At 35.4% G+C, this 21,877-nt stretch overlaps 1 protein-coding gene across 1 annotated transcript in view; it reads left to right on the top strand.

The window, feature by feature from the left end:
- PARN (poly(A)-specific ribonuclease) overlaps positions 1 to 9,059 on the top strand; it is a 70,398-nt gene extending 61,339 nt beyond the window's left edge. Inside the window, exons 22-23 of the mRNA XM_009281650.1 lie at positions 5,020 to 5,213; positions 8,112 to 9,059. Coding sequence (XP_009279925.1) covers positions 5,020 to 5,213; positions 8,112 to 8,164 — 247 coding nt within the window. The 3' untranslated portion in view covers positions 8,165 to 9,059. The remainder of the gene's footprint in view (positions 1 to 5,019; positions 5,214 to 8,111) is intronic.
- Positions 9,060 to 21,877: the final 12,818 nt, after the last annotated feature.

Below are 21,877 nucleotides of genomic sequence, written 5' to 3'. Positions count from 1 at the left end.
CCCCCCCGTCACCCCACCCCCACCATGCCCACTAAACCATGTCCCTAAGTGCCTCATCTACACGTACATGTTTTTCTTAATTTTATTTTTATTTGTTACCAGTTAGATTGTGTTCTCCTGTCAACTAATCTTTTGTAAATGTTTCCTCTTAAGTGTAATCTGGTTAGGTATAACATGGAACTGCAAACCTTGTGGTCTTTCAGTTCACTCAGGATGAACATTTTCCTTTTGTTTCCAGACAGAGATATATCAAAAATATTTATTTATATTTTTATATATAAAAATGGTTATGTATAAATAAAATATAATAAATATAACATAATATAAATATTTATATGACACAATCAGGACAAATATATGTGTGCATGCATATGTGTGTATATTTGTCCAGATTAATTTGAATCATATATAGTTGAACACTCAATACTGTGATGTATCTAGCCTGTGATCTCTTATAATAGCTTCATGTTACTACATCCTTTATTTATTTATTATTTAATAAGCTCTGCTTCAATAGCTGATCTCTTATAATAGCTTCATGTTACTACATCCTTTATTTATTTATTATTTAATAAGCTTACTGCTTCAATTTCTGCCAGGGAGCACAGCTGCAGAATAGCTGTTCCTCTCCATGATGACAATATATCCTGGCTACTTTTTCATTCAGTAGTGAAGTTGTTGGGTATTTCTTGGAAGGAACTTTTGTCTTAAATTGACAGATTGATAAGTATGTAACAAAGGTTCTTTAATTCCTGTCTTACTAAAAAGAAAATATAGTCCCATATTACAGAGGAACTACTCTTCAGAAAATATAGTGTAATAGTATTAATAGCAGTCACAAGGTAAAATCACTTATAATTAACGTATACCCCTTGCATATAACTTATGACTACTGTTAGATATCAAAATTTATTTTAATGGAAATATGCCTGTTTATTAATGTCAGATGGAGAAGTAGAGGAAAAACTGATGCATTTGACAAAACTTCGAGTAGTTAATAAGATCCCCTTCTCTAAAGCTGTTCACTATTCAGAATATACTTTTGAAATAGATGGATCAACGGCCTCTTGTGTTTTATACAGTACCAGCTATGTTGTGCTTAGCAAATAACTGCCTGACAGCACTGCCACGACTGTTAAATGCATGGATTTCAGATCTTTTCCTTAGCAAAATAGTGTTAAACCATAGCAAGAAAAACCAAATAGGGTATGTTCTATGTAAAACTAGATAACCTGCTCTACTTGTAGGTACTTATTCCAATTTTCCTGATCATCATCTAGGAATGAATAAAATAAAACAAGGCCAATGGTAGAAGACTTACACTAGTATGAAGTACAGGAAGGCGATACGTCATTTTGCCTTACAAGTTTTCTAGCTAAAACCAGGAATGCTGCAGCTTCTGTCAAGTCAGGGTGCTGTTTGTAGCACCACTTCCTTGAATGTCTTTATTTTGCTGAAGATAGTTTGTCACATTTTTGAAATGTTCATGTATTTCTGCTGATGATTTCTTTTTACAGAAATGGTTGTTTATAGTGGTTTATTACTAAATAAAGGATAAGAATTGGGAAAAGCTGAGTCATTAAAGATATGGATAATAAATATTGCAAGGAAATTATTACAGTATTCCAGTATTCTAGTGTTATTTCAGGAGATTTCACCTGCTCTTAAGCTGAAATGACTGATTTTCTTGATGGGTCAAGTAACTACTGCCCCCACAATGTTGTTCGAAGTGGCAAGAAAACACAGGGTTTATGTTTTTGTTTAAATGAGATTTACTTGAAGTTGGAGGTCCGTATATATCCAGGCCAATTCAAGATGATGCTCTGTTGTGATGGAAGTAAGCGGTCCTTTTAAAAGTAGGACATGCTTTTCCAAAACAGAAAATGTTTAATGCTACATCATCCTAATTGTTTTCCCACCTTTTGCCTCCGCTCCACTTGCTGATTATTCCAAAATAATTACCATAGTACTAGTTGGATTGCTGCTGTTTAGTAGCTGAAATGACATTACAAAGTTCACAGGCAGTTTAATCAGGTGGAGTCCGTGCTCTTTCTGGCAGTAGAGTGATATACAAGTCCTCCACATCCTGTTAATTCATCTAGTCCTAATGTTGCTAGTTGTACTGCTGGAATTTAACAAAAATACTGTATTCTTTGTTGATTAGGATTGTACTTAATAGGAATAGAAATTGAGAATAAAATCTAGATTTTCTGTTTCTACCACCTTCTTCCAGTGGCATTCATCCTCGTCAGGTTTGCCTGTTGGGCTGGCATTAAAATAGGTCAACGGAAGGGAGAGGTTGAGGAAGGACCAGTGAAAACTACCGCCATTGAAGATGCTTAGAACCCCACCTACCATCATCACTGACTGATGTGAAAGCTATATTGTGTTCACTAGGTAGATTTGCCAACTGGCAATGTACGATAGGCTTTTCTTGTGGTTTTGTTTTTTGTTCCACCCCTGCCCCCCTTCAAACAAACAAACAAAAAAACCTTGGCTAGTAATTTTATTTAAAAAATGAGAACAATCTCCATTTCAATATACAAGAGAAATTTCAGAACCTTCTTAAATATATTCTTTTAAAAAAGAAAAATTATTGCCTGGATAACTGTTGTACATGTGTGTTTTGAAACTAAGTGCTACGTTTGTTAATGGATGATGTAAGTCTCTGTCTCTAAATGGTTCAGGTATCCAAGCAGTGGAGGATCCTAAACAAGTATATCTGAATTGGACAATTACTGATAGATATTAGTTTGTTCGATTCTTCCACTTTGTTTAGTTGTTTTTCAACAGAGTATGGAAATTGAGGCAGAAATATGGACGTACTCCAAAATAGCTGAGATAATTAGAAAACTGAACTTTGCTGTGAGTAGTGCTCTAACTTGTGTATACAACCATACTGATTTGCTACTATTGCTAAGTGAATAAATAATGTTGCTGTAGTCCTTGAATCTTATTTTAGGTCAAAGAAGAATAAGGCACAAAGAAATCAAGCCTTAGCCATCTAGAATCCATGCAATCAATGAATGAATGTAGAATAAAATTAATACTTTGGGAGAAAGAGAAAGCAAGAAGTCAACAGCTCTTGATTATAAAATATATATATATATTTTGGATTTTGTGCTGCCAGTTTTTTGGTAGGTTTTTTTTTTCCCCTTAAGGTATCTGCAGGAAGAACACAAAACCTAAAATTAACTTTATGTTGTACTTTGGTACACAGCTAAATGCGCACTGAAGGTCAAGAACTTGTTTCTCTTCATTTGCAGTAACTTCTCAAGAGTCTAAGTTGAAAAAAATTAAATCCAGCCATAAGACCTTTCAAAAGGGGAGCTGCTTCCTACAGTGAGTGCAAGTTCCCTCCTAAGAGCCAAGCGCTCATAATATGTCTAAGAAATCCTGGGATCATAATTTATGGCTCCTGAGTTTTTCTTCTTTGTGTATTTTTCAGTATATCTTTCCCAAAAGTAGAATTCTTACAAACTTTTCTAAACTATGTTTTAAAAAATATATATAGTAGTTTTTCATTTTCTAAATGCTCTTTCTTCAATAGACCTTTTTTCTTTCCAAACCTAGTTTTTGCCTGTTTTACAATATTGAAGTGTGTATGTAGGATAAACAGTTCTATCCAGCTTTTTGGCTTGCATCTTTTTATTGATGGTAGTTGCGGTGTGACTTGAAATGATGATTTGTAAAAAATCATGCAAGGAGGCCTTCTGTGTGTGAATGTTTGGAGGAAAAGCCAGCTATTCATCAAAGTAAATGGTGTTTGTGCTCCTAAAGTGGAAGTGAGAGCATGAGGCGTAATCATATGTTTCATGTTTGTTTATTGCCTTTGGACATCCCAGAAAGAGTCTGTTTTAAATTGCAAAATGTTCAGCTGAAAAAATTCCATCTCAAAGCCAAAACTATACAGACAAATTTAACAGTCCTTTAGCTGAAACCTTATTGAGACACCATAATTCCCTGCTATTATTGATTAGGAAGAAAAAATAAAACAGCTTGTAAAGCTTTGTTCTATAACTCAGTATTAATTTTTATTTAAATGAAAGAATAGAACATGGCTTAGATGCGTAGAGTCTTAATGAAAATCTAAAGGTTTGTAAGTCTAAAACTACCTTTTTTTTTAATTGGTTGTTCTAAAAGAGCATTAAAATAGACATTTAAGTAGCTGATATTCACATATTTAGAAGTTTGTAATGGGTACTATTTTTTTAATTAGCCCCTTTGCTACTGCATTCTTTCTCATAGTCATGCTAATTTGATTTTAATATTGTCATTTGTCTTTCAGGGAAACTTAACAATAGCATTCCAGTCGAATGGAAATCTATGCAGTGTTATTTCAATGTATGCTGAATGAAACAGAGCTCTAAGTTAATCTTCAGTACTGTATTATTCAGGCTTCATTCAAATATTACCTAAGAAATGAGTGTGCAATTTTTTGTGCTTTTTATTTTACCAGCCCATTGGATGGTATGACTCTTCACTTTAAGGCCAGATTTAAATTTTATTATATGGAGCTTGATGGTTTTCTCTACCTTTATGTAATAGAAATGCTTTTAAAACTGCATATAGTTCCAGGAGGGAGGATGAAGTCAGCATGTAGAATCCTTCAATATCAAGTTGTGTGTTTGAGGCTTAACAGTTGTATATAACTTAGTGTCTATTGAGAATGCTTTACAAGAGCTTTCATAACTAAGAGAATAAAAATTAAAATTAAGCAGGGATAGAGGACTGCTTTAATTACATTTGAGTTGAGTGATCTCATCAGAGTAGCAGCTAAGCCTGAGACATCTATAGTACAAAGAACGAATACTTTCATCTACGTAAGATTGGATTAGATAGCCAACTTACAGAATTTTATAGTTAAGTCAGATCTTCCAGATAATGTAATTTCATGGTACACCACTTACTACAGTTTATGCTACTACCTTCGTAAGCATTTAATAGATGTACAACAGCTAGCACCTATGTAATAGCTATTCTTTACTTGTTCATAATCATATTTCTTCTACATTTCAGTTTTACAGGTACCAGTACAGTGGGAAAGAGAAGCATGAGTCCTATTCAGGAAGAAGCTGGTTCTGATGATATGGAAGAGGGAGAAGGCCAAGATCCAGATTATGATCAGACAGACTCCTGTGCAGAGTCCCTTTCAGATGGTAAGAAGAGAGCCAAAAAGTTCAAAAAGATCAAGACGGAGCAAGTTCCAGCAGGTAAGGGCAATGTTCGTGCGCATGGTTTTTTTCTGTTCTGTTTGGAGCTACCCTAGGCCTGAACAGAACTGAAGTTGTTTTCTTGAATGTCTTAACTTTTCTGGACTGCTAAGAATGTAATGCAATAAGTCACTGTTACAAGTTTTTGCAATAAGTTATTGAAACTGAAGATTGCATCATACAAAATGTAAAAACAGTTTGGAGCTACCCTAGGCCTGAACAGAACTGAAGTTGTTTTCTTGAATGTCTTAACTTTTCTGGACTGCTAAGAATGTAATGCAATAAGTCACTGTTACAAGTTTTTGCAATAAGTTATTGAAACTGAAGATTGCATCATACAAAAATTGTAAAAACAAAAAACCAAAAAAACCCCCCACAAACAAACAAACAAAACCCAACCTGAGACCAACCAAAGGAAACAGGATGTAGTTGATATCTATCTTGCTTGCTTTCTTCCTTAAAATAAAGGTCTCTGAATATTTTTAGCTATTCTTAATCTCTTTTTTTTTAATGTGACTTTCTATTTAAGGCTACCCAATATGTTTTGCATATCGTAAGCAAAATTGAAGGAATTCTGGAAGTAGGATTCTAGAGTAGATTTACCTGTTAATCCAATACTTTATCATGAAACGTAAGATTAACTTAATGTGGTCATTTTCCCTTAAGCTTGATTGGATGGAATCATGGCATAATTGAGTGTACATAGCTTGACCTGCCAGATGTGTGTCATCAGACAACCTCTGTTGCTTGCAAATGAGTCCAGTTTTAATAAACCTACCTGCTGCCCTGAAAGCTAATGTATGTGCCCTTTTAATTAGCACTTTAAGACTATATATCCTGATAATATTGCACTAACATCCCTTATTTACAGTTACTTGTGAGATAAGATATTTCTGTAAGTTGAGAAAACAATGGAATTTCTCAATCTTGTCAGAATATTATTTACCTCTACAATTAAGCCAAAACTTTGACAGTCTACCTGCCTGCCCCTCATCACTCCTGGCACACCTCTTGCCACAGTGCTCTTTTAGGTTGAGTGCAGTTTGACCCAGTCAGACTGCTGTTTTATATCCCCTGGTATAAATAACTAGGCTGTAACTCTATTGAAACCCTTTCCTCTCTAGAACGTTTCCTGAGAATGTGTTGACTTTCTGAGACAACTCAATGAAGGAGTAAGCTGCCAGACAGGTGCTGAGCTACTGGGCTCTTAAACTTACGCAGGCCCTTTAGCTTCTGGTTTGCATTTATGAATCACTTAGCTGCAGGGTTTTTTCTGATAACACTTGGCAAGACGGTGATGAAAAGTGAGTGTGTTTAAAATCCCTTCCAAACATTTTGGATGGGTGGATCATAGTCACCCTTAACAGTTCTTGCAGTCTGCCACATGCTCTGAGTAAGCCTTTGCTTATTTGAAAGGCTTACTGGACCGTGAGCAGATCGTTCACGTTTCATGGACTGCTAGTTGTTGAAGCTTGAGGAATCTCACTTTCAGGAGAGGCAGATTTTGGAAAGTGGAAGAAACAGTAGGTTTTTGTTGTAAAAGTGTGAAATTGTGGATTTGCCCAAGTGATAATTTTTTTTTCTTTCTTCTGTTATGTATTTTATAAATTTCCTTTTTTTTAATCTGGTTTAGAACTCACAATGTAATGCTTGAAAAATCAATAGTGTTTCTAACACAAATTATAAACCCAAATAATCTTTTTCTTTCTTCTAAAAACTGTTTTGATGTATACATTAGTATAGGCAATGTTCTGTGTGGTGTTTGTAACCATAGCTTTTATTGTTCTTTAGCTGGTTGAGGACTTTTCACCTAGGGTTGATGTAAGGGGGTTTTTGCAGACTTTGTCTAAAAAATACGTAGGAATTAAAGTACTTTTAATTGTATTTCTGACTAAACACAGGCAGGTGACAATCAGATTAGTTTTCACCTGATATTTTTGCTACATTGTGTGAGTAATTATTGCAGCCTGTTAAAAAAAAAAAAAAAAAAAAAAAAAAAAATCTTAGGTCACATGAATTTAAACCTCAAAAGATTTGATTTTTATTGACCTATTTATTGTTGATTCTGTTGCAACTTTTGTTAGTAATTTTTTGCAGAAATGGATTAGACTATATTAAAAAATTAAGTCTATCTTAATTATTGGTCATCTGGAGCACTGCCTGTATTGAAGTATATTCAAATATTAATAGTTAAAACTTCATTTCAATATCTGCTCTAGCCACTTTTATCCAGAAAGTGTTATTGTATACAAAGCATCCTTTCTCCTGATTTGGTAGAGTAAAATCTTTCTTAGCTGATTCAAAAGCTGTACTTGGAAATTGCTTTCTTCTTGTAGTTCAATAGGGCAATTGGGCCATGCAAGCATATGCAAAATGACAAGACTGTCTAATTCCAAGTATAAAATTCCTGCTCTGTATTTGGCATTATGGAAATATACTTTATCAGTATTAGTGTGATTCATCTTTCTTCTCCAATTAATTTGGGCTGAAAATATTCTTCACTGTCTTAACTGCCTTAAACAAGAATAACTGCAAGTACACTTGGGAAAATAGGATTATTTAACTTTATCATCCCAGTTATTGCAAAACCAAAATTACTTGGATTAAAAATATTAATTAATTGCAAAATATAATATTTAACATTTGGGTAAGAAACTTAACATTAACATCTTTTTTTTTTTTTTTTTTTTTTTTTTTTTTTTAAAGTACCTACTCATAAACAGTCTTCCCCTTTCCCCTTGTAAATATTGACTGGCCAGTAATGTATCTAGATCTAGAGGAGAAAAAATGTCTTTGTTTGCTCTGAAAGAATAAAAAGATTCTTGATTTAATTTTTATTCTTTTCAGTGTTTGTCTATTGAAGTCTTAAATATATTGTTCCATGACTCTGTCTTTTAGGAAGCCTCACAAGTAGTTCCACTGGAATTTTTGAAGTCCCTGAAACATGGTAGGAAACAACTGCCTTAACAAGTGGAATTGATTGAAAGCAGTTGCGAGAATACACCTCTTGGAAGCCATACTTTATTTAAATAAAGTGGTGTTAACAAACCAGTATGTGTCCTGAAAATCAGTTTAATTATTTTAAACTGTTTCTTGAACAATCACTGTCAATTTTACTTGTGTGTATATTAACTAGTATATGATTCGTTGTTGATCATGTGAAATCCTTGCTGTCATAAATGATGTTAGATTTAAGAAGCAAGACTAAATGTATTTTGATCACCTACTTTGGCATGCTGGCTATGAAATGTACAAAAAGAACTGGCACTCTGATTTCATGCTAGGCTGTTTCCTGTGCTTGAGGGGAGTTACCACAAATCTCCTAATCTTCAGCTATTTTTTCAGGCAATATCAGTACGCTGTCAGCATTCTTGAAACTGGTAGGACTGCAGTTTCTCATATTGCTTTCTACCAGTTACTTCATCTGGAAATCTTTTTTTCAGTTTTCCATTCTCTACCCCCCACCCCCTGTGCAGCCAGTCTTCGTCTAAATGTCAACTTTACACATACCTTATCCTTTCAAAAAACTGTAACTTAGAAGTTTCTCAAACATTAGTTTCCTGCTGGGAGGTAGTTTTTCTTTGTTTTCACATCTATTGCTGTTTTCACTCTTAAGTCTTGGTATGTTTCTTCCCTCCTTCTTCCCCAGCTTGTGGGGTTTTTGTAAAAACGTTTTTTGGTACCTGTGACAAACATGCTAACTGCACCGGCCCTTTATTTGTTTAAAAAAGGATCTGCATTGGTAGATTTCAGAAAATGTTTGATATTTAACATTTTTGTATAATGGAAATAAAAACAAAAGATGTATTTCCATAAAAATGAAAATTAAAGACATTTTCTTAGGAACTGGTTTGTTTTATTTATTAGCTTCTGAAATGTTTTTAGTGAACTCTTCTTTTTTCTTCATAATATAACTTTTTTTTTTTGTCAGCCTGTGATTAGCAGACCCTTTTGGTCAATGGACTACTTTCAAGATAGTTGTGAAGTGTAACCAAGAAAAGCAAGCCTGTTGTCATAAGATTTAAATCCTCATGTGTTTCCCTTGGAGGGGGAGGAGGAAGGAGAAGAGAGTTCTGCAAATCAGCGAGTTTAAAGCTATTGCTGTGGAAGAGTGGAATATTAAGAAGGCTTCATCAGATTGTATTTACATTAGAGTAGGAACCACTGTCATTTAAACAATGCAATAACGTGTTTGAAGGTATGCCAAAATTTGCGGGTTTTTAAATGATTGTGAGAGCTATCTTGAACTTGCATTGCAAAGGGGAAAATTTAAAGACGTCAAATGTGAAATGTTTTATTTCTAACCTTGGACACTACCAGAATTAGTATAATTAAGTTGTTGGTTTTTTAATAGCAGCCATATCATCACATTCTCACACGAAAATGTGGGAAAGAAGACAGTGATGTTAGTGATGCAAAGGGAAATTAGTAACTGAACTCTTCTGCTCTCAAGGATCCAGAGACTTTTCTTCTCTGAGACTCATGACCTTAGTAGTAAATACTTAAATCACTTTTATCTTGAGTATCCAAATCTACAAAGAAACTGCAAATTTAGTTCTCAGAATATATGCAACACAAAGAAAAATTGTATAAAATATTCATCTCTTAGGGAGATGATTCAGGTAACTTATACAGTGTTCTATCCAAATGTTGGGGGGGAGGTGTTATTAACTATATATCCTAAAGAACTGGCATAACATGATTTGGAAGGGAGCTTAGAGTCATGATGTCAAAAGGATACAAAAGCATTTAAAGGCATTGTCAGAGGTATAGGTTAAGAGGCAAGGAAGTCTCTGCTCAACAGCTGTAGAGGCCTGCACTGTTGCAGAGAATCCACCTGGAGTCTACCCCGAGGCCATTAAGATCTTTATGGTACTGACTTCACTCTTGAACAGCAACACTTACATACCTGCAGGGAAAATACCGGTCTTAATTGCATTACAATACAATCCCTTAAAAACTTGTTTCTTTGGAGTAGGCCATGTATATCCTTCTCTGAACTACAAAGGTTAATAGATATTCCCACTATTTCTACCCTCCTTCCCTCCCAAATTGTCATTTTGAGGAGCAGGATGTTATTTATCTCTACCTGTAATTAATACCTCTTAAGAAAATAGTGTTCTTCCATTTTCTAGTCCTTATATGTGTTTAATTTTACCAGTTAACACCTAGGTAAGCTAATAAAATGGGGCTGGATGCGGGGCTATAATGTTTCTAATACTAAGTTTGGGTGGAGAACTGTCAGGGGTCAGTGACAGGTGGTGTCCTAAGAAGGAACTGGCCCCATTGATACCGCATCAAACCTCATTATTCTGTGGGGTTTAGTACACTTCCCTTTGTTTTAAATGAAATCATTAATTCTAGAAGGGAAGGAATGTAGTTTCTTAAATTAGATCCACATTTGTTCCCTAATGTATGTTTCAAATATGTGTATAGAATTTAGATCTTTACAGCATTTGTTTCTGAAAAACAAAGCTGTCATCACTGGTCTTCCTGGCTGCGGAGATTCCTGGGTCTTGATCTCCAGGGGTTTTATGTGCTATTTCTTGACTCCAGAGGTATGGCGAGGCATCGGTCTGGCTGCTTCATTATGGAGCTGGGATAGCTGGTAAGTTGCTGAGAGGCTATGTTTTGGCCCAATAAAAAGTCAGATGCATCTGTGTAATACTTTGACTGAATTACTTTTTTGATTTACCTTTTTTTTTTTTTCTTCATTCCCTTTTTCTCCCGGGGGAGGGCACTCATGGATCTGTTCAAGTTTAGTTAGAGTTTTTCTTTCTATTTGGAGGAGCAGCGATGGTTACTCCTAGCTCAGTGTCCTGCACAATTGCGCCTGTCCGGGGCCAAACCAGCTCTGGGCAGGAGGTCCCTCTCCTGTCCCTTTGACTTTTGTTGGCGGATGGGGGGCGGTCGGGGCGGCGCGGCCTCCCCTCTCCCCTCAGGGCCGGGAGGGAGATGGTGACGCAGCTCCCCTCCGCGCCGCGGGGTGGCGGGCCGGGGCCGGGCTGAGGTAGAGGCGGCGAGGAGCCGGGGCAAGGTGAGCCGTGCGGGGCCAGGGGCTGCAGCCGCCTTAAGGGTTCTTATTTCTGCCTTCCAATTGTATAAACCAGCCAGCACTACCTTGCTGTTAGTAGTAAGTGAAAGATTTTCTTCAGCAAATGGTATGAGGCTTTACTGTAACTGTGGGTGTCCTGTGGAAGGTTGCCCTTGCTTGTGGTGAGAAGTGGCCTGTTCCTCACCGTTGGCTGTGAGGGTGAGGGAGTTGGGAGCTGCGTGGGGGTCGGGGTGAGGGGGATGCTAAGGAGGATGTTAGAAGCAACAAGCAACAATATATAGAAGTGATGGAAGTAGGGGTTGAAGAAAATGAGGAATTTCCTTGAGAAAATGAGGGAATTTTGTGAGTAGTGTTGAGGAGAAAAGATGAGAACTTGGGAATGTAGACCTGAATGTGAGATGATCTGAAGAAACGGTGTGGAGGAACATGGGGGAAGCCTGTCTGGGCAGGCAAGTGAGGTAGGTGGGCTGAAATCCTGCCTCTTCAGAGGAACAGGAGTGTGTTTATTTGACTGAAACTTAAACTTGGCAATGATCATTTATCAATGGTGATTGAGTGCTTCATTGTTTGCATCAGAAAGCAAGTTAAAACTCTATTTGAAGTAATAATGTTCAAATCCATCTTAAGCATTTATGGGTGAGAAGTATTAACTTGTGCCAGAATGCATAGGATTGACAGCACAGGGTATAGGAAGTTGCTGGTAGACAAATACGGAGAAAAAGGTAATTGTGTAGTGTAGAGTAAAAGGGAAGAGCACGAGTGTCCCTGTAGCACGGGTTTGAACGGGGACAGGTAAGAGAATGAAGACAAAGGGAGAATGAACTACCCCATGTAAAATTAAGATTGCTGGGAGTGCAACAGCCTACTCCTGGTCTCAGTTTTGAGCTTATGGTTTGAAGCAAAAAGCTAAAGGCTTCAGATGATTTAGATGGAGGACTAAATTTAACTATCCATCCAGTGGGGAAACCAAGAGAGAGGTAGAAAGCTAAAACTTCTGGCAATTCTGTGAAAAAATAAATGTTATAACTCTCTTTCTTTCTTTAAACCTTTGAGTTCTATCATGGTGCCCAAAAAACGTCTGGTACCCTGGATATGTTCTCTATCTTTAAATCGTGGTGAATGTAGTGCAAACAAAAATGTCTTCTGCAACTGAGCTTCAGAGCATACACGAGAAGACTCCTGATAATCAGAAGTTCTTGGTTTCTGAAGTGTTTAGACTATTGCCAGCTGACCAGATGTGCACATTGAAGAAGATTCCTCAAGTTACTCCACCAGTACATTTAGTAAATTAATAAACACTTATTTGTCTGTATTGTACTGTTGTAGCTTTAAACTTACACTAAAGTAACATTCCCAGTGGCTTTACAGAAATACTCCCACACTTTCATCGGATGAGGAGCAATAGATGGTGGGTTAGGTTGAGATTTATAGGGTCAATACACTCATAATTAAGATGTTCTTTTTGCTTTACTAGGTATGCATGAAGGTCCTTTAAAAAATATTTTTTTCCAGCAGAATAATTATTGGCAGCCATGTGCTTCCATGAGCACTATAGCAGATCACGGGTCGGTCCCAGCTCAAGATGGACTCGTATGGAACACATCTATTCATAAATACAATATTGAAAACGTTCAGCCAAACTCTGAAAAGTTAGATTTCCCTGCCCTTATATTAATTTCTTAAAAATTACTGATAGTTGTATTTGTACATGAGAGTCTATAGTCTGCAAGATCTTGCAAAATATTTTCTGGTTTATTACCACAGTGACCCTATATGATGTGATTGATATTAGTATGCAGTTGAACGTGAAAATCTGGAGGTTGTGGCTGTGCCAAGCCAGTTGCATCCTAATCTATGATCTGTTTACAACCCATCAAATGACTGAAAATGTATTGTATTAAAGCTGATTACTTCAAATTCAGCCTTTCAAGTTACTGATTCCTTACCTAAGCCTCAAAAAAACTTTGCGCTGTTACTGTGGTGAGAACGGCTATTTTGTTTGATTCTAAAGACTTTGTGAATAATTTTCTCTCAATAATGAGTGTAAGTGTTCATACATATGTACATATATATATGTATCTATTTTAACTTTTTTCTTGAATATCTTTGTCTTTTTCAAATGTGATTTTAAACTTAGAATGTACAAGGAAGATCGAACATGTTTAGTCCATGTCTATACTCAGTTTCTTTTTTTTTTTTTTTTTTAATTAGAAGTTAGATGGCTTCATTGTGGGCTGCTTCTTACTCTTCAAAATTAAGTCTGCTCCGAGCATGTACAGTATGCATGTCTGTAAGACTACCATTTAAAATTTTTGCGTTAGGGAAAGTTGCTTGCCGCATTTGCAAAAAAAAACTGATACATATTTGCTAAAAATTCCACAATAATTTAAAATTGGCCCTCCATTTTGTTTGGAAAAAGTCTTCACTTCAACCTTCCCTTTTAATTCTCTCATATGCTGGATTTAATTTGGGTTATTGTAGTTTTAATGTACTGTTGAGAAGCTGCCAGTTATCAATAGAAACTTTTTACTGCAATGGTGTAGAACTGCTGAAAGTAGAAACAATAGTTCAATTGTCTGGTCCTATGGTAAGCATATTGTTTTCAGCCAATAATGCAGTGTTGCAAAGAGGTGATTTACCAGAAAATTTAACCTCAATGTTACTGAAGTCACTCGCATGTAGACTAATTACCCTTTCTGCTAGATTGTACCATAGTTTGCCTGAGTTTTTTAAGTAATTGTTGTTACTAAAACAGATTAAGGCATGATTATGGTGGTACTAATTGATTTGTCTGTGAAGAAGTCAATGGGAAGTGTTTGTACTGGTAAATTTTAGGAGGTAAATGAGGAAATGTTTAATATTCCATTCTCCTAAAACACATCAATGTATTTTCAGTACTTTAATTAGGTTTCTTAACTGAAGTAAATTCTTGCTTCTTAGAGAGTGCAACTCTAAGGTGTTCTAAAGTGTTTATAACATCTTAATAATAATTTCTAATGTATATTTGCAATTATGCATGGAGGAATGTTTGAGACTCACACCTTTTGTTTGAATTATGTCCAAGAACAGGAATTTAACATCTAATTAATCATCTAATACATGTCTAACATGAAATTTGGGGTAAGCGCTCAGTAGATTTAAACAGAATAACCTTTTCTTCCTGTGCATCATCTCCTCACGTGTCCACAAAACAGTCCTGTCCAGGAGTTTTTTGACCCTTGTCTGCAGGCAATAGCGCAAACCTCCCGCTGCAACCAACCAACCAACCAGCCTATGCTAATATGGTATGTGTAGTACATTAGATACAAAACACCAAATGTTATTATCATGCTCCCATTCAAAGGCCTTCAGCTTAGAAACCTATTAGTCTATAAACTATATGTATATGTAAACATAGTCCAGTTGTTCAAAGACAAAGCCAAGTGTACAGAAAGGAAAGCTGCATTTACAGATTGTTAGTTGAGTAATAGTCTGATAAAGGATGTGCCTAAAATAAAATGGAGATTCAGTGGCAGAATCACTTGTTTAGCACCCTTTAGTCTTTTCATGCCTCGCTTTTTTTTTTTTTTGGAGGAAAGAGCTAGAAGAATTAGACTAAATATAAACTAAATATGAAACAGTATTTTAAGCTGATAGTTTTAATAAATACTTGTTTTCCTTACAACTGCTCTGAAAGACATTTTTAAACACTTGTGATGACTGGTAATATGCTGATTCAGTATGAGTACTAGCTCATACTAAAATCTAAATTTAATGTAGCTTATCTTAAAAACCTTACAATAGCAGCTATACAAACTTTAAGAAATTGTTTGAGTTTATAAAAAGACTAAAGAATAGAATGATGCTCAATTTAATATATTTCCATACTAGTACCATTCTAAGGTTAGCAAGGTGGAGCTATTTTTTCACCTTGGAAGGAATCTGTAAAAGAGATTCTTCTAAAATTACTACTCCAACATATAAAATAAGTCTAATAAGTAACAGTAGAAAGTAGCACTTTTCTGAGGAAAGTGCATTATTTTTCATGGCAAAAAAATGATGCAGTGTTATGAGAGGATTCCCAGTTATAGTCTGACAATTTTCAAAGACTTGATGAATGCACAAACTCAGATCTGTGTTTTTAGAAGAGAACTTGTCTGGTTTCTTTTTGTGTATATGATACGTAATCTTAGGGTATATGTGTTTTGAGCAAGAGCTAGAAGCCTTTATACGTGTGTTCCAGTATCTTAAAAAGCAGGCTTTCTTAGTCTGTCTTGCCAAAACATGCACTCAGGCCAATGTATTTTAGTGGACCAGAAGATTTTTGTAGTAGTAGATACTTTTCAATCTAGTGTAGATGTTTTCTCAGTTTAAATAAGGAATTTGGAAAGTTCTGTGGTTTTGCTTCTACAGGAGTTCAGATGAGACAGAGTTGTGATATGTTCTGAATTCCAGTTTCTTAAATAAAGGTAGTTCCCTGCTTTCCTTCCCATGCATACTTCAACAGTTTAAGTTAACGCACACCAAATTTAACTATGGCTACCACATTCTCATCTATTTCTATTTACTAAAATGCTCACTCATGTTAAATAAATCACACACTTTCTTGTTCCTTGAATACTTTCCTGAAAAACAAACACACACATAAACACAGCTGTACTATTGCATTCATAGCTCTTTGAAAAATGTTTAATGTTTACAATACATATAGTTTTACTTGTGTGTATATTTCCTTTATCTTTAGGAATAAATTATTGGGATAAAAATACTCCTGTGAATTGAACATAGAGTACAATTTCAAATGTAGGCATACAGTCTAAGGTAGATTTGTGAACTGTAATCAGTATCTAGATCTCCGTTAGTCACTTTGGCAAATAGATTTCAGCTTGTTTCCCTCTGCAAGAACTGAAAGTATCACTGTTTTGAAATTGCAGTCTCTTTACCTCTCACAGGCTGTTTTATGACTCAGGCAATCTGTGTAATCTCTGTGTATTAATGGATAGAGCACTCCATTTCTACAGCAGAATATTTACATGAAATGGAACATAAAATTAATAATCTGGCATGGTGACTATTTAACATACTGCAAAGGATTGTGGAACCAATGTGTGGCTGTTCAGCCATCCTACCACCAATTCAAAGGAATTCCTGTGAGCCAAGGCTGGAGGCACTGGCAAACTGCTCATGTAACAGCCTGAAGAACAGTACATTGTCAAACATTATAAAAGCTAGAGAAAACTGGAAGAGTTTTTTCCTTGGAGGCTGAAGAGCTAACCCAAAAACTAAAAAATCCTAAAACATACTAAAAGAAAATGGACAAAGGATATCAGTAAAGATGAGAAGTTAATTAGTTGTTAGAATTTTGCGTATATCTGCACATTTAATATTTCTTAAATAGAACTGATAAGGCTTGTGCAAAGAAGAGCTCATGTAGGCAGTGTTCAGTGATGCCCTTTGACAAGGAAATGACTAGTGGAGATTTAAATGTGACACTAGATTGAGAAAATAAAGGATAAAAGTGTTTTCATGTTTTGTTGTATAACATGCAACTATATTAATACTGCCTGTAAGCGCTGAGTACTCAGCTGGACCGCAGGATATAGATGTTCTACAGTGGAGCAGAATCATACCTTCTGTTTAGGTGTCGTGTCATTGTTTAGGGGCAATTAATACATAGTCACTCATATGTTCTCTAACTGTTTACATGTATGTAAAAGTCTAAGAAGTTCTACGGTTATGACTTATTTCCCATAGCTCTTCTGTTAAATGCCAGTAGTGTGGTATTTATATCACAAATCTTTACAAAGAATCTACATTTTTTTGATGCTAACAAACAATATGCAAACATTTAGTCAAATAGACATTGGAAGATGAAAGAGCCAAATGGTTTGTATTATACAAATTACTTTCCTTGCTTCTTTGTACATTCTTAATAAGAACCTGCACACCTCACTTAATGATTTAATTTCAGTTTGTAAAAGTGAGCAATATTTTCTTATCAAGCATTCCTGCTAGGTTTATTTCGTTTCTTTGAGACAGCTGGAAGATTCTATATATACTCTAAGTTTTTCAGTTTTCTGCTTAATTTTTCATTTTAAAGATAATTACTGAGGGTGTTACCAGATTTTGGAGAGAGAGGCATCGCTACAACAAGACGTGTTTGTCTTAGCAGTCTTCCTTGAACAGAATATTCAATTTCTATTCCGTTCTGGGTTTTGGGTTTTTTTTGGGGGGGCTTGATTGTATTGCAAGGCACATTCTAAAAATAAAACATGAAACTGCATTGTCTAGCTCTAAATGTAAGTATTTGATGACTGCAATCAAAGGAGTATACGATATGAACAGGAAGAATAAGGCCAAGCATTGGCATCTCAATACTGTGGGAAACAGAACAGAGTAAATGATCTTTTTGGCCTATAAATCGGACTGAAGTTATATTTGCTAGCAGTCCAACTGTAGAAACTTCTGGGAAAAAAATAGCAGGAAGCTGACACTCATCTAGTATTCTGAGTAACTTAAGTGTTAGCTAACTCATGTTCAGGAAACTTTTTTTGTCTTTTTTTTTTTTAAATGCTAAAATGTGTTTGCATTTCAGATAGATTTAGAGTTGTGTCTGGCAAAATGGTCAGATGATTTTCAAGTTTTGTCTAAGGAAAAGTGAATTGCTTTCCAAGTTTAATATAGTCTAACCTAGAAAAACAAAAATAAAAATGTTTACTGTAGTGAGATGTAAATACAGTGACTTTTAGTAGATGAGAAAAATTTGCAGGACTCTTGCATTAGCTTTTACATTTTTTCCATTGCTGCTCTTGCTCTGTGTATTCTGAACCTAACAGACATAGATGTTTACTCCGTAGATTAGAAGAGCCTTACTAAGATCTATCTACATTCAAAATAAATAAAAAAAAATCATCACACTGAGTTTTCAAAACTTGTAGTGCAAGCAGCACAGAGTTATCATCGTAGATAACAAACTGACAGAGTGCTGCCATGTTCCACACTTTTTTCGGTGGAATAGAAATCGGAGTGAATGATCCTAAGAGAAAATCTGAACTATGCCACTGATCCCTCTGGGTGGTTGGATCCATTTTAGCATGCTCTGGCTGGCTTTTAGGTAACTGAAATTAGTACTGGAAACTGGAATGGAAAAAATGGGTAATATAAATAAGTTAAAGCATCCATAATCATAGATACACAGTATCTGCTTAATAATAAAACCAAAGCAGGAACTTAACAACCCTTATAAAATTCCAAATATCCAAACAGAAGAATAACTGGAGAATTTACACAGTTGAGTTGAAAATCTTCAGTGCTTTACTTATATTTCTTTAGAAGAAGGTAATGGCTTAGTGATTAAATATTATTATGCCACATTCAAAAGCACAGTCTCCCATTCCCCCTTCATTTCCTGAAGTTTGAGCCCTGTTTAAATCACTGTAAAACTGCTTGGCACTTAATCATATTCAGACATGCCAGTTCATGGACTTCTCTGGGATCCAGCTCACTCTCGTGTCTGCAACTGTCTCACACCTTTCATGCTCTGAAAGACTTTTTTTTTTAGCACTGAGTTGACTGGGAGCTACAAATACAAGCCTCAGAGTTTAAGCAGCTGCATAAGGTCCCTTGTACAATGCCCAATTCTCATGCAGTATGTGCTGCTGAATATTATATTCTACAGAATCCTAAACTTGGAAGCTGAAAAGCTACTAGAAATCATTTGTCTGAAACTATAGTAATTCTTCACAGAGTGATTTGTCTGTATTTCACCCTTGGATATTTATCTGAATTTTAACACTGAAATGCATGGTTGGTGGGCATCAAACATTTTGATCTGTGTTTTTATATGCACTTACATCAGATTTTGTATCAAATATGAATAATGACTTTTTCTTCTCCTTTAGTTCATTTGTATTTCCACTGCTCTGTGGAGGATTATACAGCAGCATACAACTTATCCTGAACAGTTCACAAATGTATTTTCAAACTTGTGTGGAATAAGATACAATTTAAGGGATTCCCTATTTGCCTTCACAGTGCTTTTAATTCTTGCAACACAATCTGATTCTCAAAAGATAGAAATCTTCTTTGATTACTGGAACTATATGTAAATAGCTATGGCTGCGAGACTTTAATAAGGTATCTTCTAAAATGCATATAGCTTGTAGATAATATTTATTAAGATCTAAACTGCGCAATCAGTACAGATAACGGAGGCTTTAAACACAGATTGTTTTTCCATAGCGGTGATAAAATGTTGTGAGGATTTATTTTATATTTCAGAAAGATCAGTCCAATCTTAGAAATTCAGGATTATTTTTTCTGGGGTACCTGTATTTAGCCATGAGCTGGATAAAACCTCCCTCCTGAAAAGTTTGCATTTTTATGCTCATGCTGCTGTAGCAGAGCTCATTTAAGATAAGCTAATATTTTCATTAGTTTAGACTTAATTTTTGTGAATTTCAGACAGAGTTCTCACATTCTTTCTTCCTGACAGATAAAATTCTTCTGATTTTAACTTACTCTTTATACAACTTCTGGGGTATATCTCAGGACATTGATTTATGTAGGGTTGGAGAGTGCATAGTGTGAAGCTCAGCCACTCAAACTTACGTAGGTTTAAAGTGTTTTGTAAATGTTAATTTAATATCGTATTTAGCTAAAGTTTCTAGTTGAGGATAGTTCTTTAGTAAACCTGTGAAAATTTATGGCATTATGAGGCAAAACAGTATAGTATTTCCTATTTTTGCTGGCTCTATATAGAGTAATTGCTCTGGCAATTTTACTGGCACTCTTCTTTCAGTTTACCATAAAATCATATCACAGAAAACCTAACATTTTCCCAACAAAATAAAACCAAAAATTTTAAGATTTTGATAGATCCCAGGGGTGGACTGACTCCAGCACTTAATCTGATCGATATTGTAGAGCTGTTTTACTGCTACAAAGCAGTGAAGAAGATGCTCTGCTTAACTTTTATGTTTCATTAGTGTAATGTAAGTGTATTCTGTTGTTTTGTTTTGTTCTGTTTTTCTTCCCTTTAATAGCCACCTAAAAGGAACAGCCACTGAAATGCTAAAAATTAGGATAAATGATACATTGTAAGGAAAGAGGTTCTATGCCAAATTCCACACATTTACACTGCCAACATTTATCCACAATGTTGGCAAAGTGGAGAAACACTTCTGAGCTGCTCTGTTATTTATGAGACAGATGATTTTTTTTCCTGGTAGGACAGCACTGGATTATCTGATTTTTGTCACCGTCAGCTTAGCCACCAGTTTTTAGTGTGACATTGAGCAACTCGCTTTAACCCATCTGTGTCTCTAGTTTCTCCATCTGTAATATGGAGGTAATAGTTATGATTCTGATATTAGTACTCTCAGACTGAATTCAGTTAAGATCCAGCAGTATATTGTATTTTTATGTGAGGCATTATTACATATGAAAAGAATCATTACTTATGTGAATTTAATTAGTACTTACTCAGGATGCTGAGAACTTTGTCCATAAAAGCAATACATGGGGAATTAACTGTTTTTCCATCTATTAATGTGTTTGACAAAATCAGGTACGACAGTTTTCTTCAATTTCATTTGATAGATATGACCATACACACTTAAAGATAATTCTGCCTCATTTGTCTTTCTGAAGTCATTCCAGTATCTGTCTTCACTGTGAAATACCATGTTTTACCATCTTGGTCCTTTCTCTCCCCTCTGTCTCCCCAGTGTTATAACTAAACTGTATTATTCTGTGTTCTAATTAAGTGTATAGGGATATAATGCAGCTTTTCCTGGTATTGTAAACCCCCAACAGAGAGCATGAAGTTAGAAATGTCTATTCATTCAGTGAGAATGTTAGTTTGAACAATGTGTACTAAGTCCTTGTGCCTGTGGAAGTTAATTACTGTGTAAGAGAATTCATATAGAAGTTCATTCTGGGAAGTTGCCTTAGGCAAAAAAGACAAATTCTTACTGTTTGAAACTTCTTCACTACAGTAAGCAATGAAAGCATGTTTAAGTTCAAGCAGATAAATATTCACTGTAAATGTAACCGGTGTAGTTACACTGCTACACAGGAGCTGTTTTTCTATGCAACTTGAACACTACACAGGAATAATCCAGCTGGGAGGAGACAGGGGAAATGACATAAAAGAACAATTAGAATAGCTATTCCTTGAAGTCATAGTCCAGATTTTCTTGGTTAATACTAAGTGTGTATTTGTGTAGGAATGGAGGTCTGTGGGACAACATACCATTTTCATTTTGGTATTTGTAGGAAAAGGCATTACTTTTTTTATTCCTTGAATAAATATGCAAAAATACTTTCCAGTCACATTTAGAATCTGCTATAGTTCTCTTCAAATATTTTCCTGATCTAGTTTAAAGCATCATGTAAGCACAAAGAGAAAGCCTTATACTGTTTCATGTGATCAGTGTTGTTAGACATACTAATTTCTTTCAGTTCATATCTAGTGCATTCAGTTTTCCACAGCAGATAGACCAAGACTCTAAGGTCCAGTCCACTTATTTGTATAGCTCTGATTACATTAAAAATGGGAAATAGGGGGTAAGTTGAATTTTTTTTTTTTTTTTTGGGGGGTGTTGTGGGGGGGGGGGACCCTGGGGAA

This window comes from Aptenodytes forsteri, unplaced genomic scaffold (genome assembly GCF_000699145.1).
Source record: "Aptenodytes forsteri isolate BGI_AS27 unplaced genomic scaffold, ASM69914v1 Scaffold84, whole genome shotgun sequence".
Classification (NCBI taxonomy): domain Eukaryota; kingdom Metazoa; phylum Chordata; class Aves; order Sphenisciformes; family Spheniscidae; genus Aptenodytes; species Aptenodytes forsteri.
The sequence above is the reverse complement of the archived record's forward strand: the minus strand, read 5'-3'. Positions and strand labels throughout refer to the sequence as shown.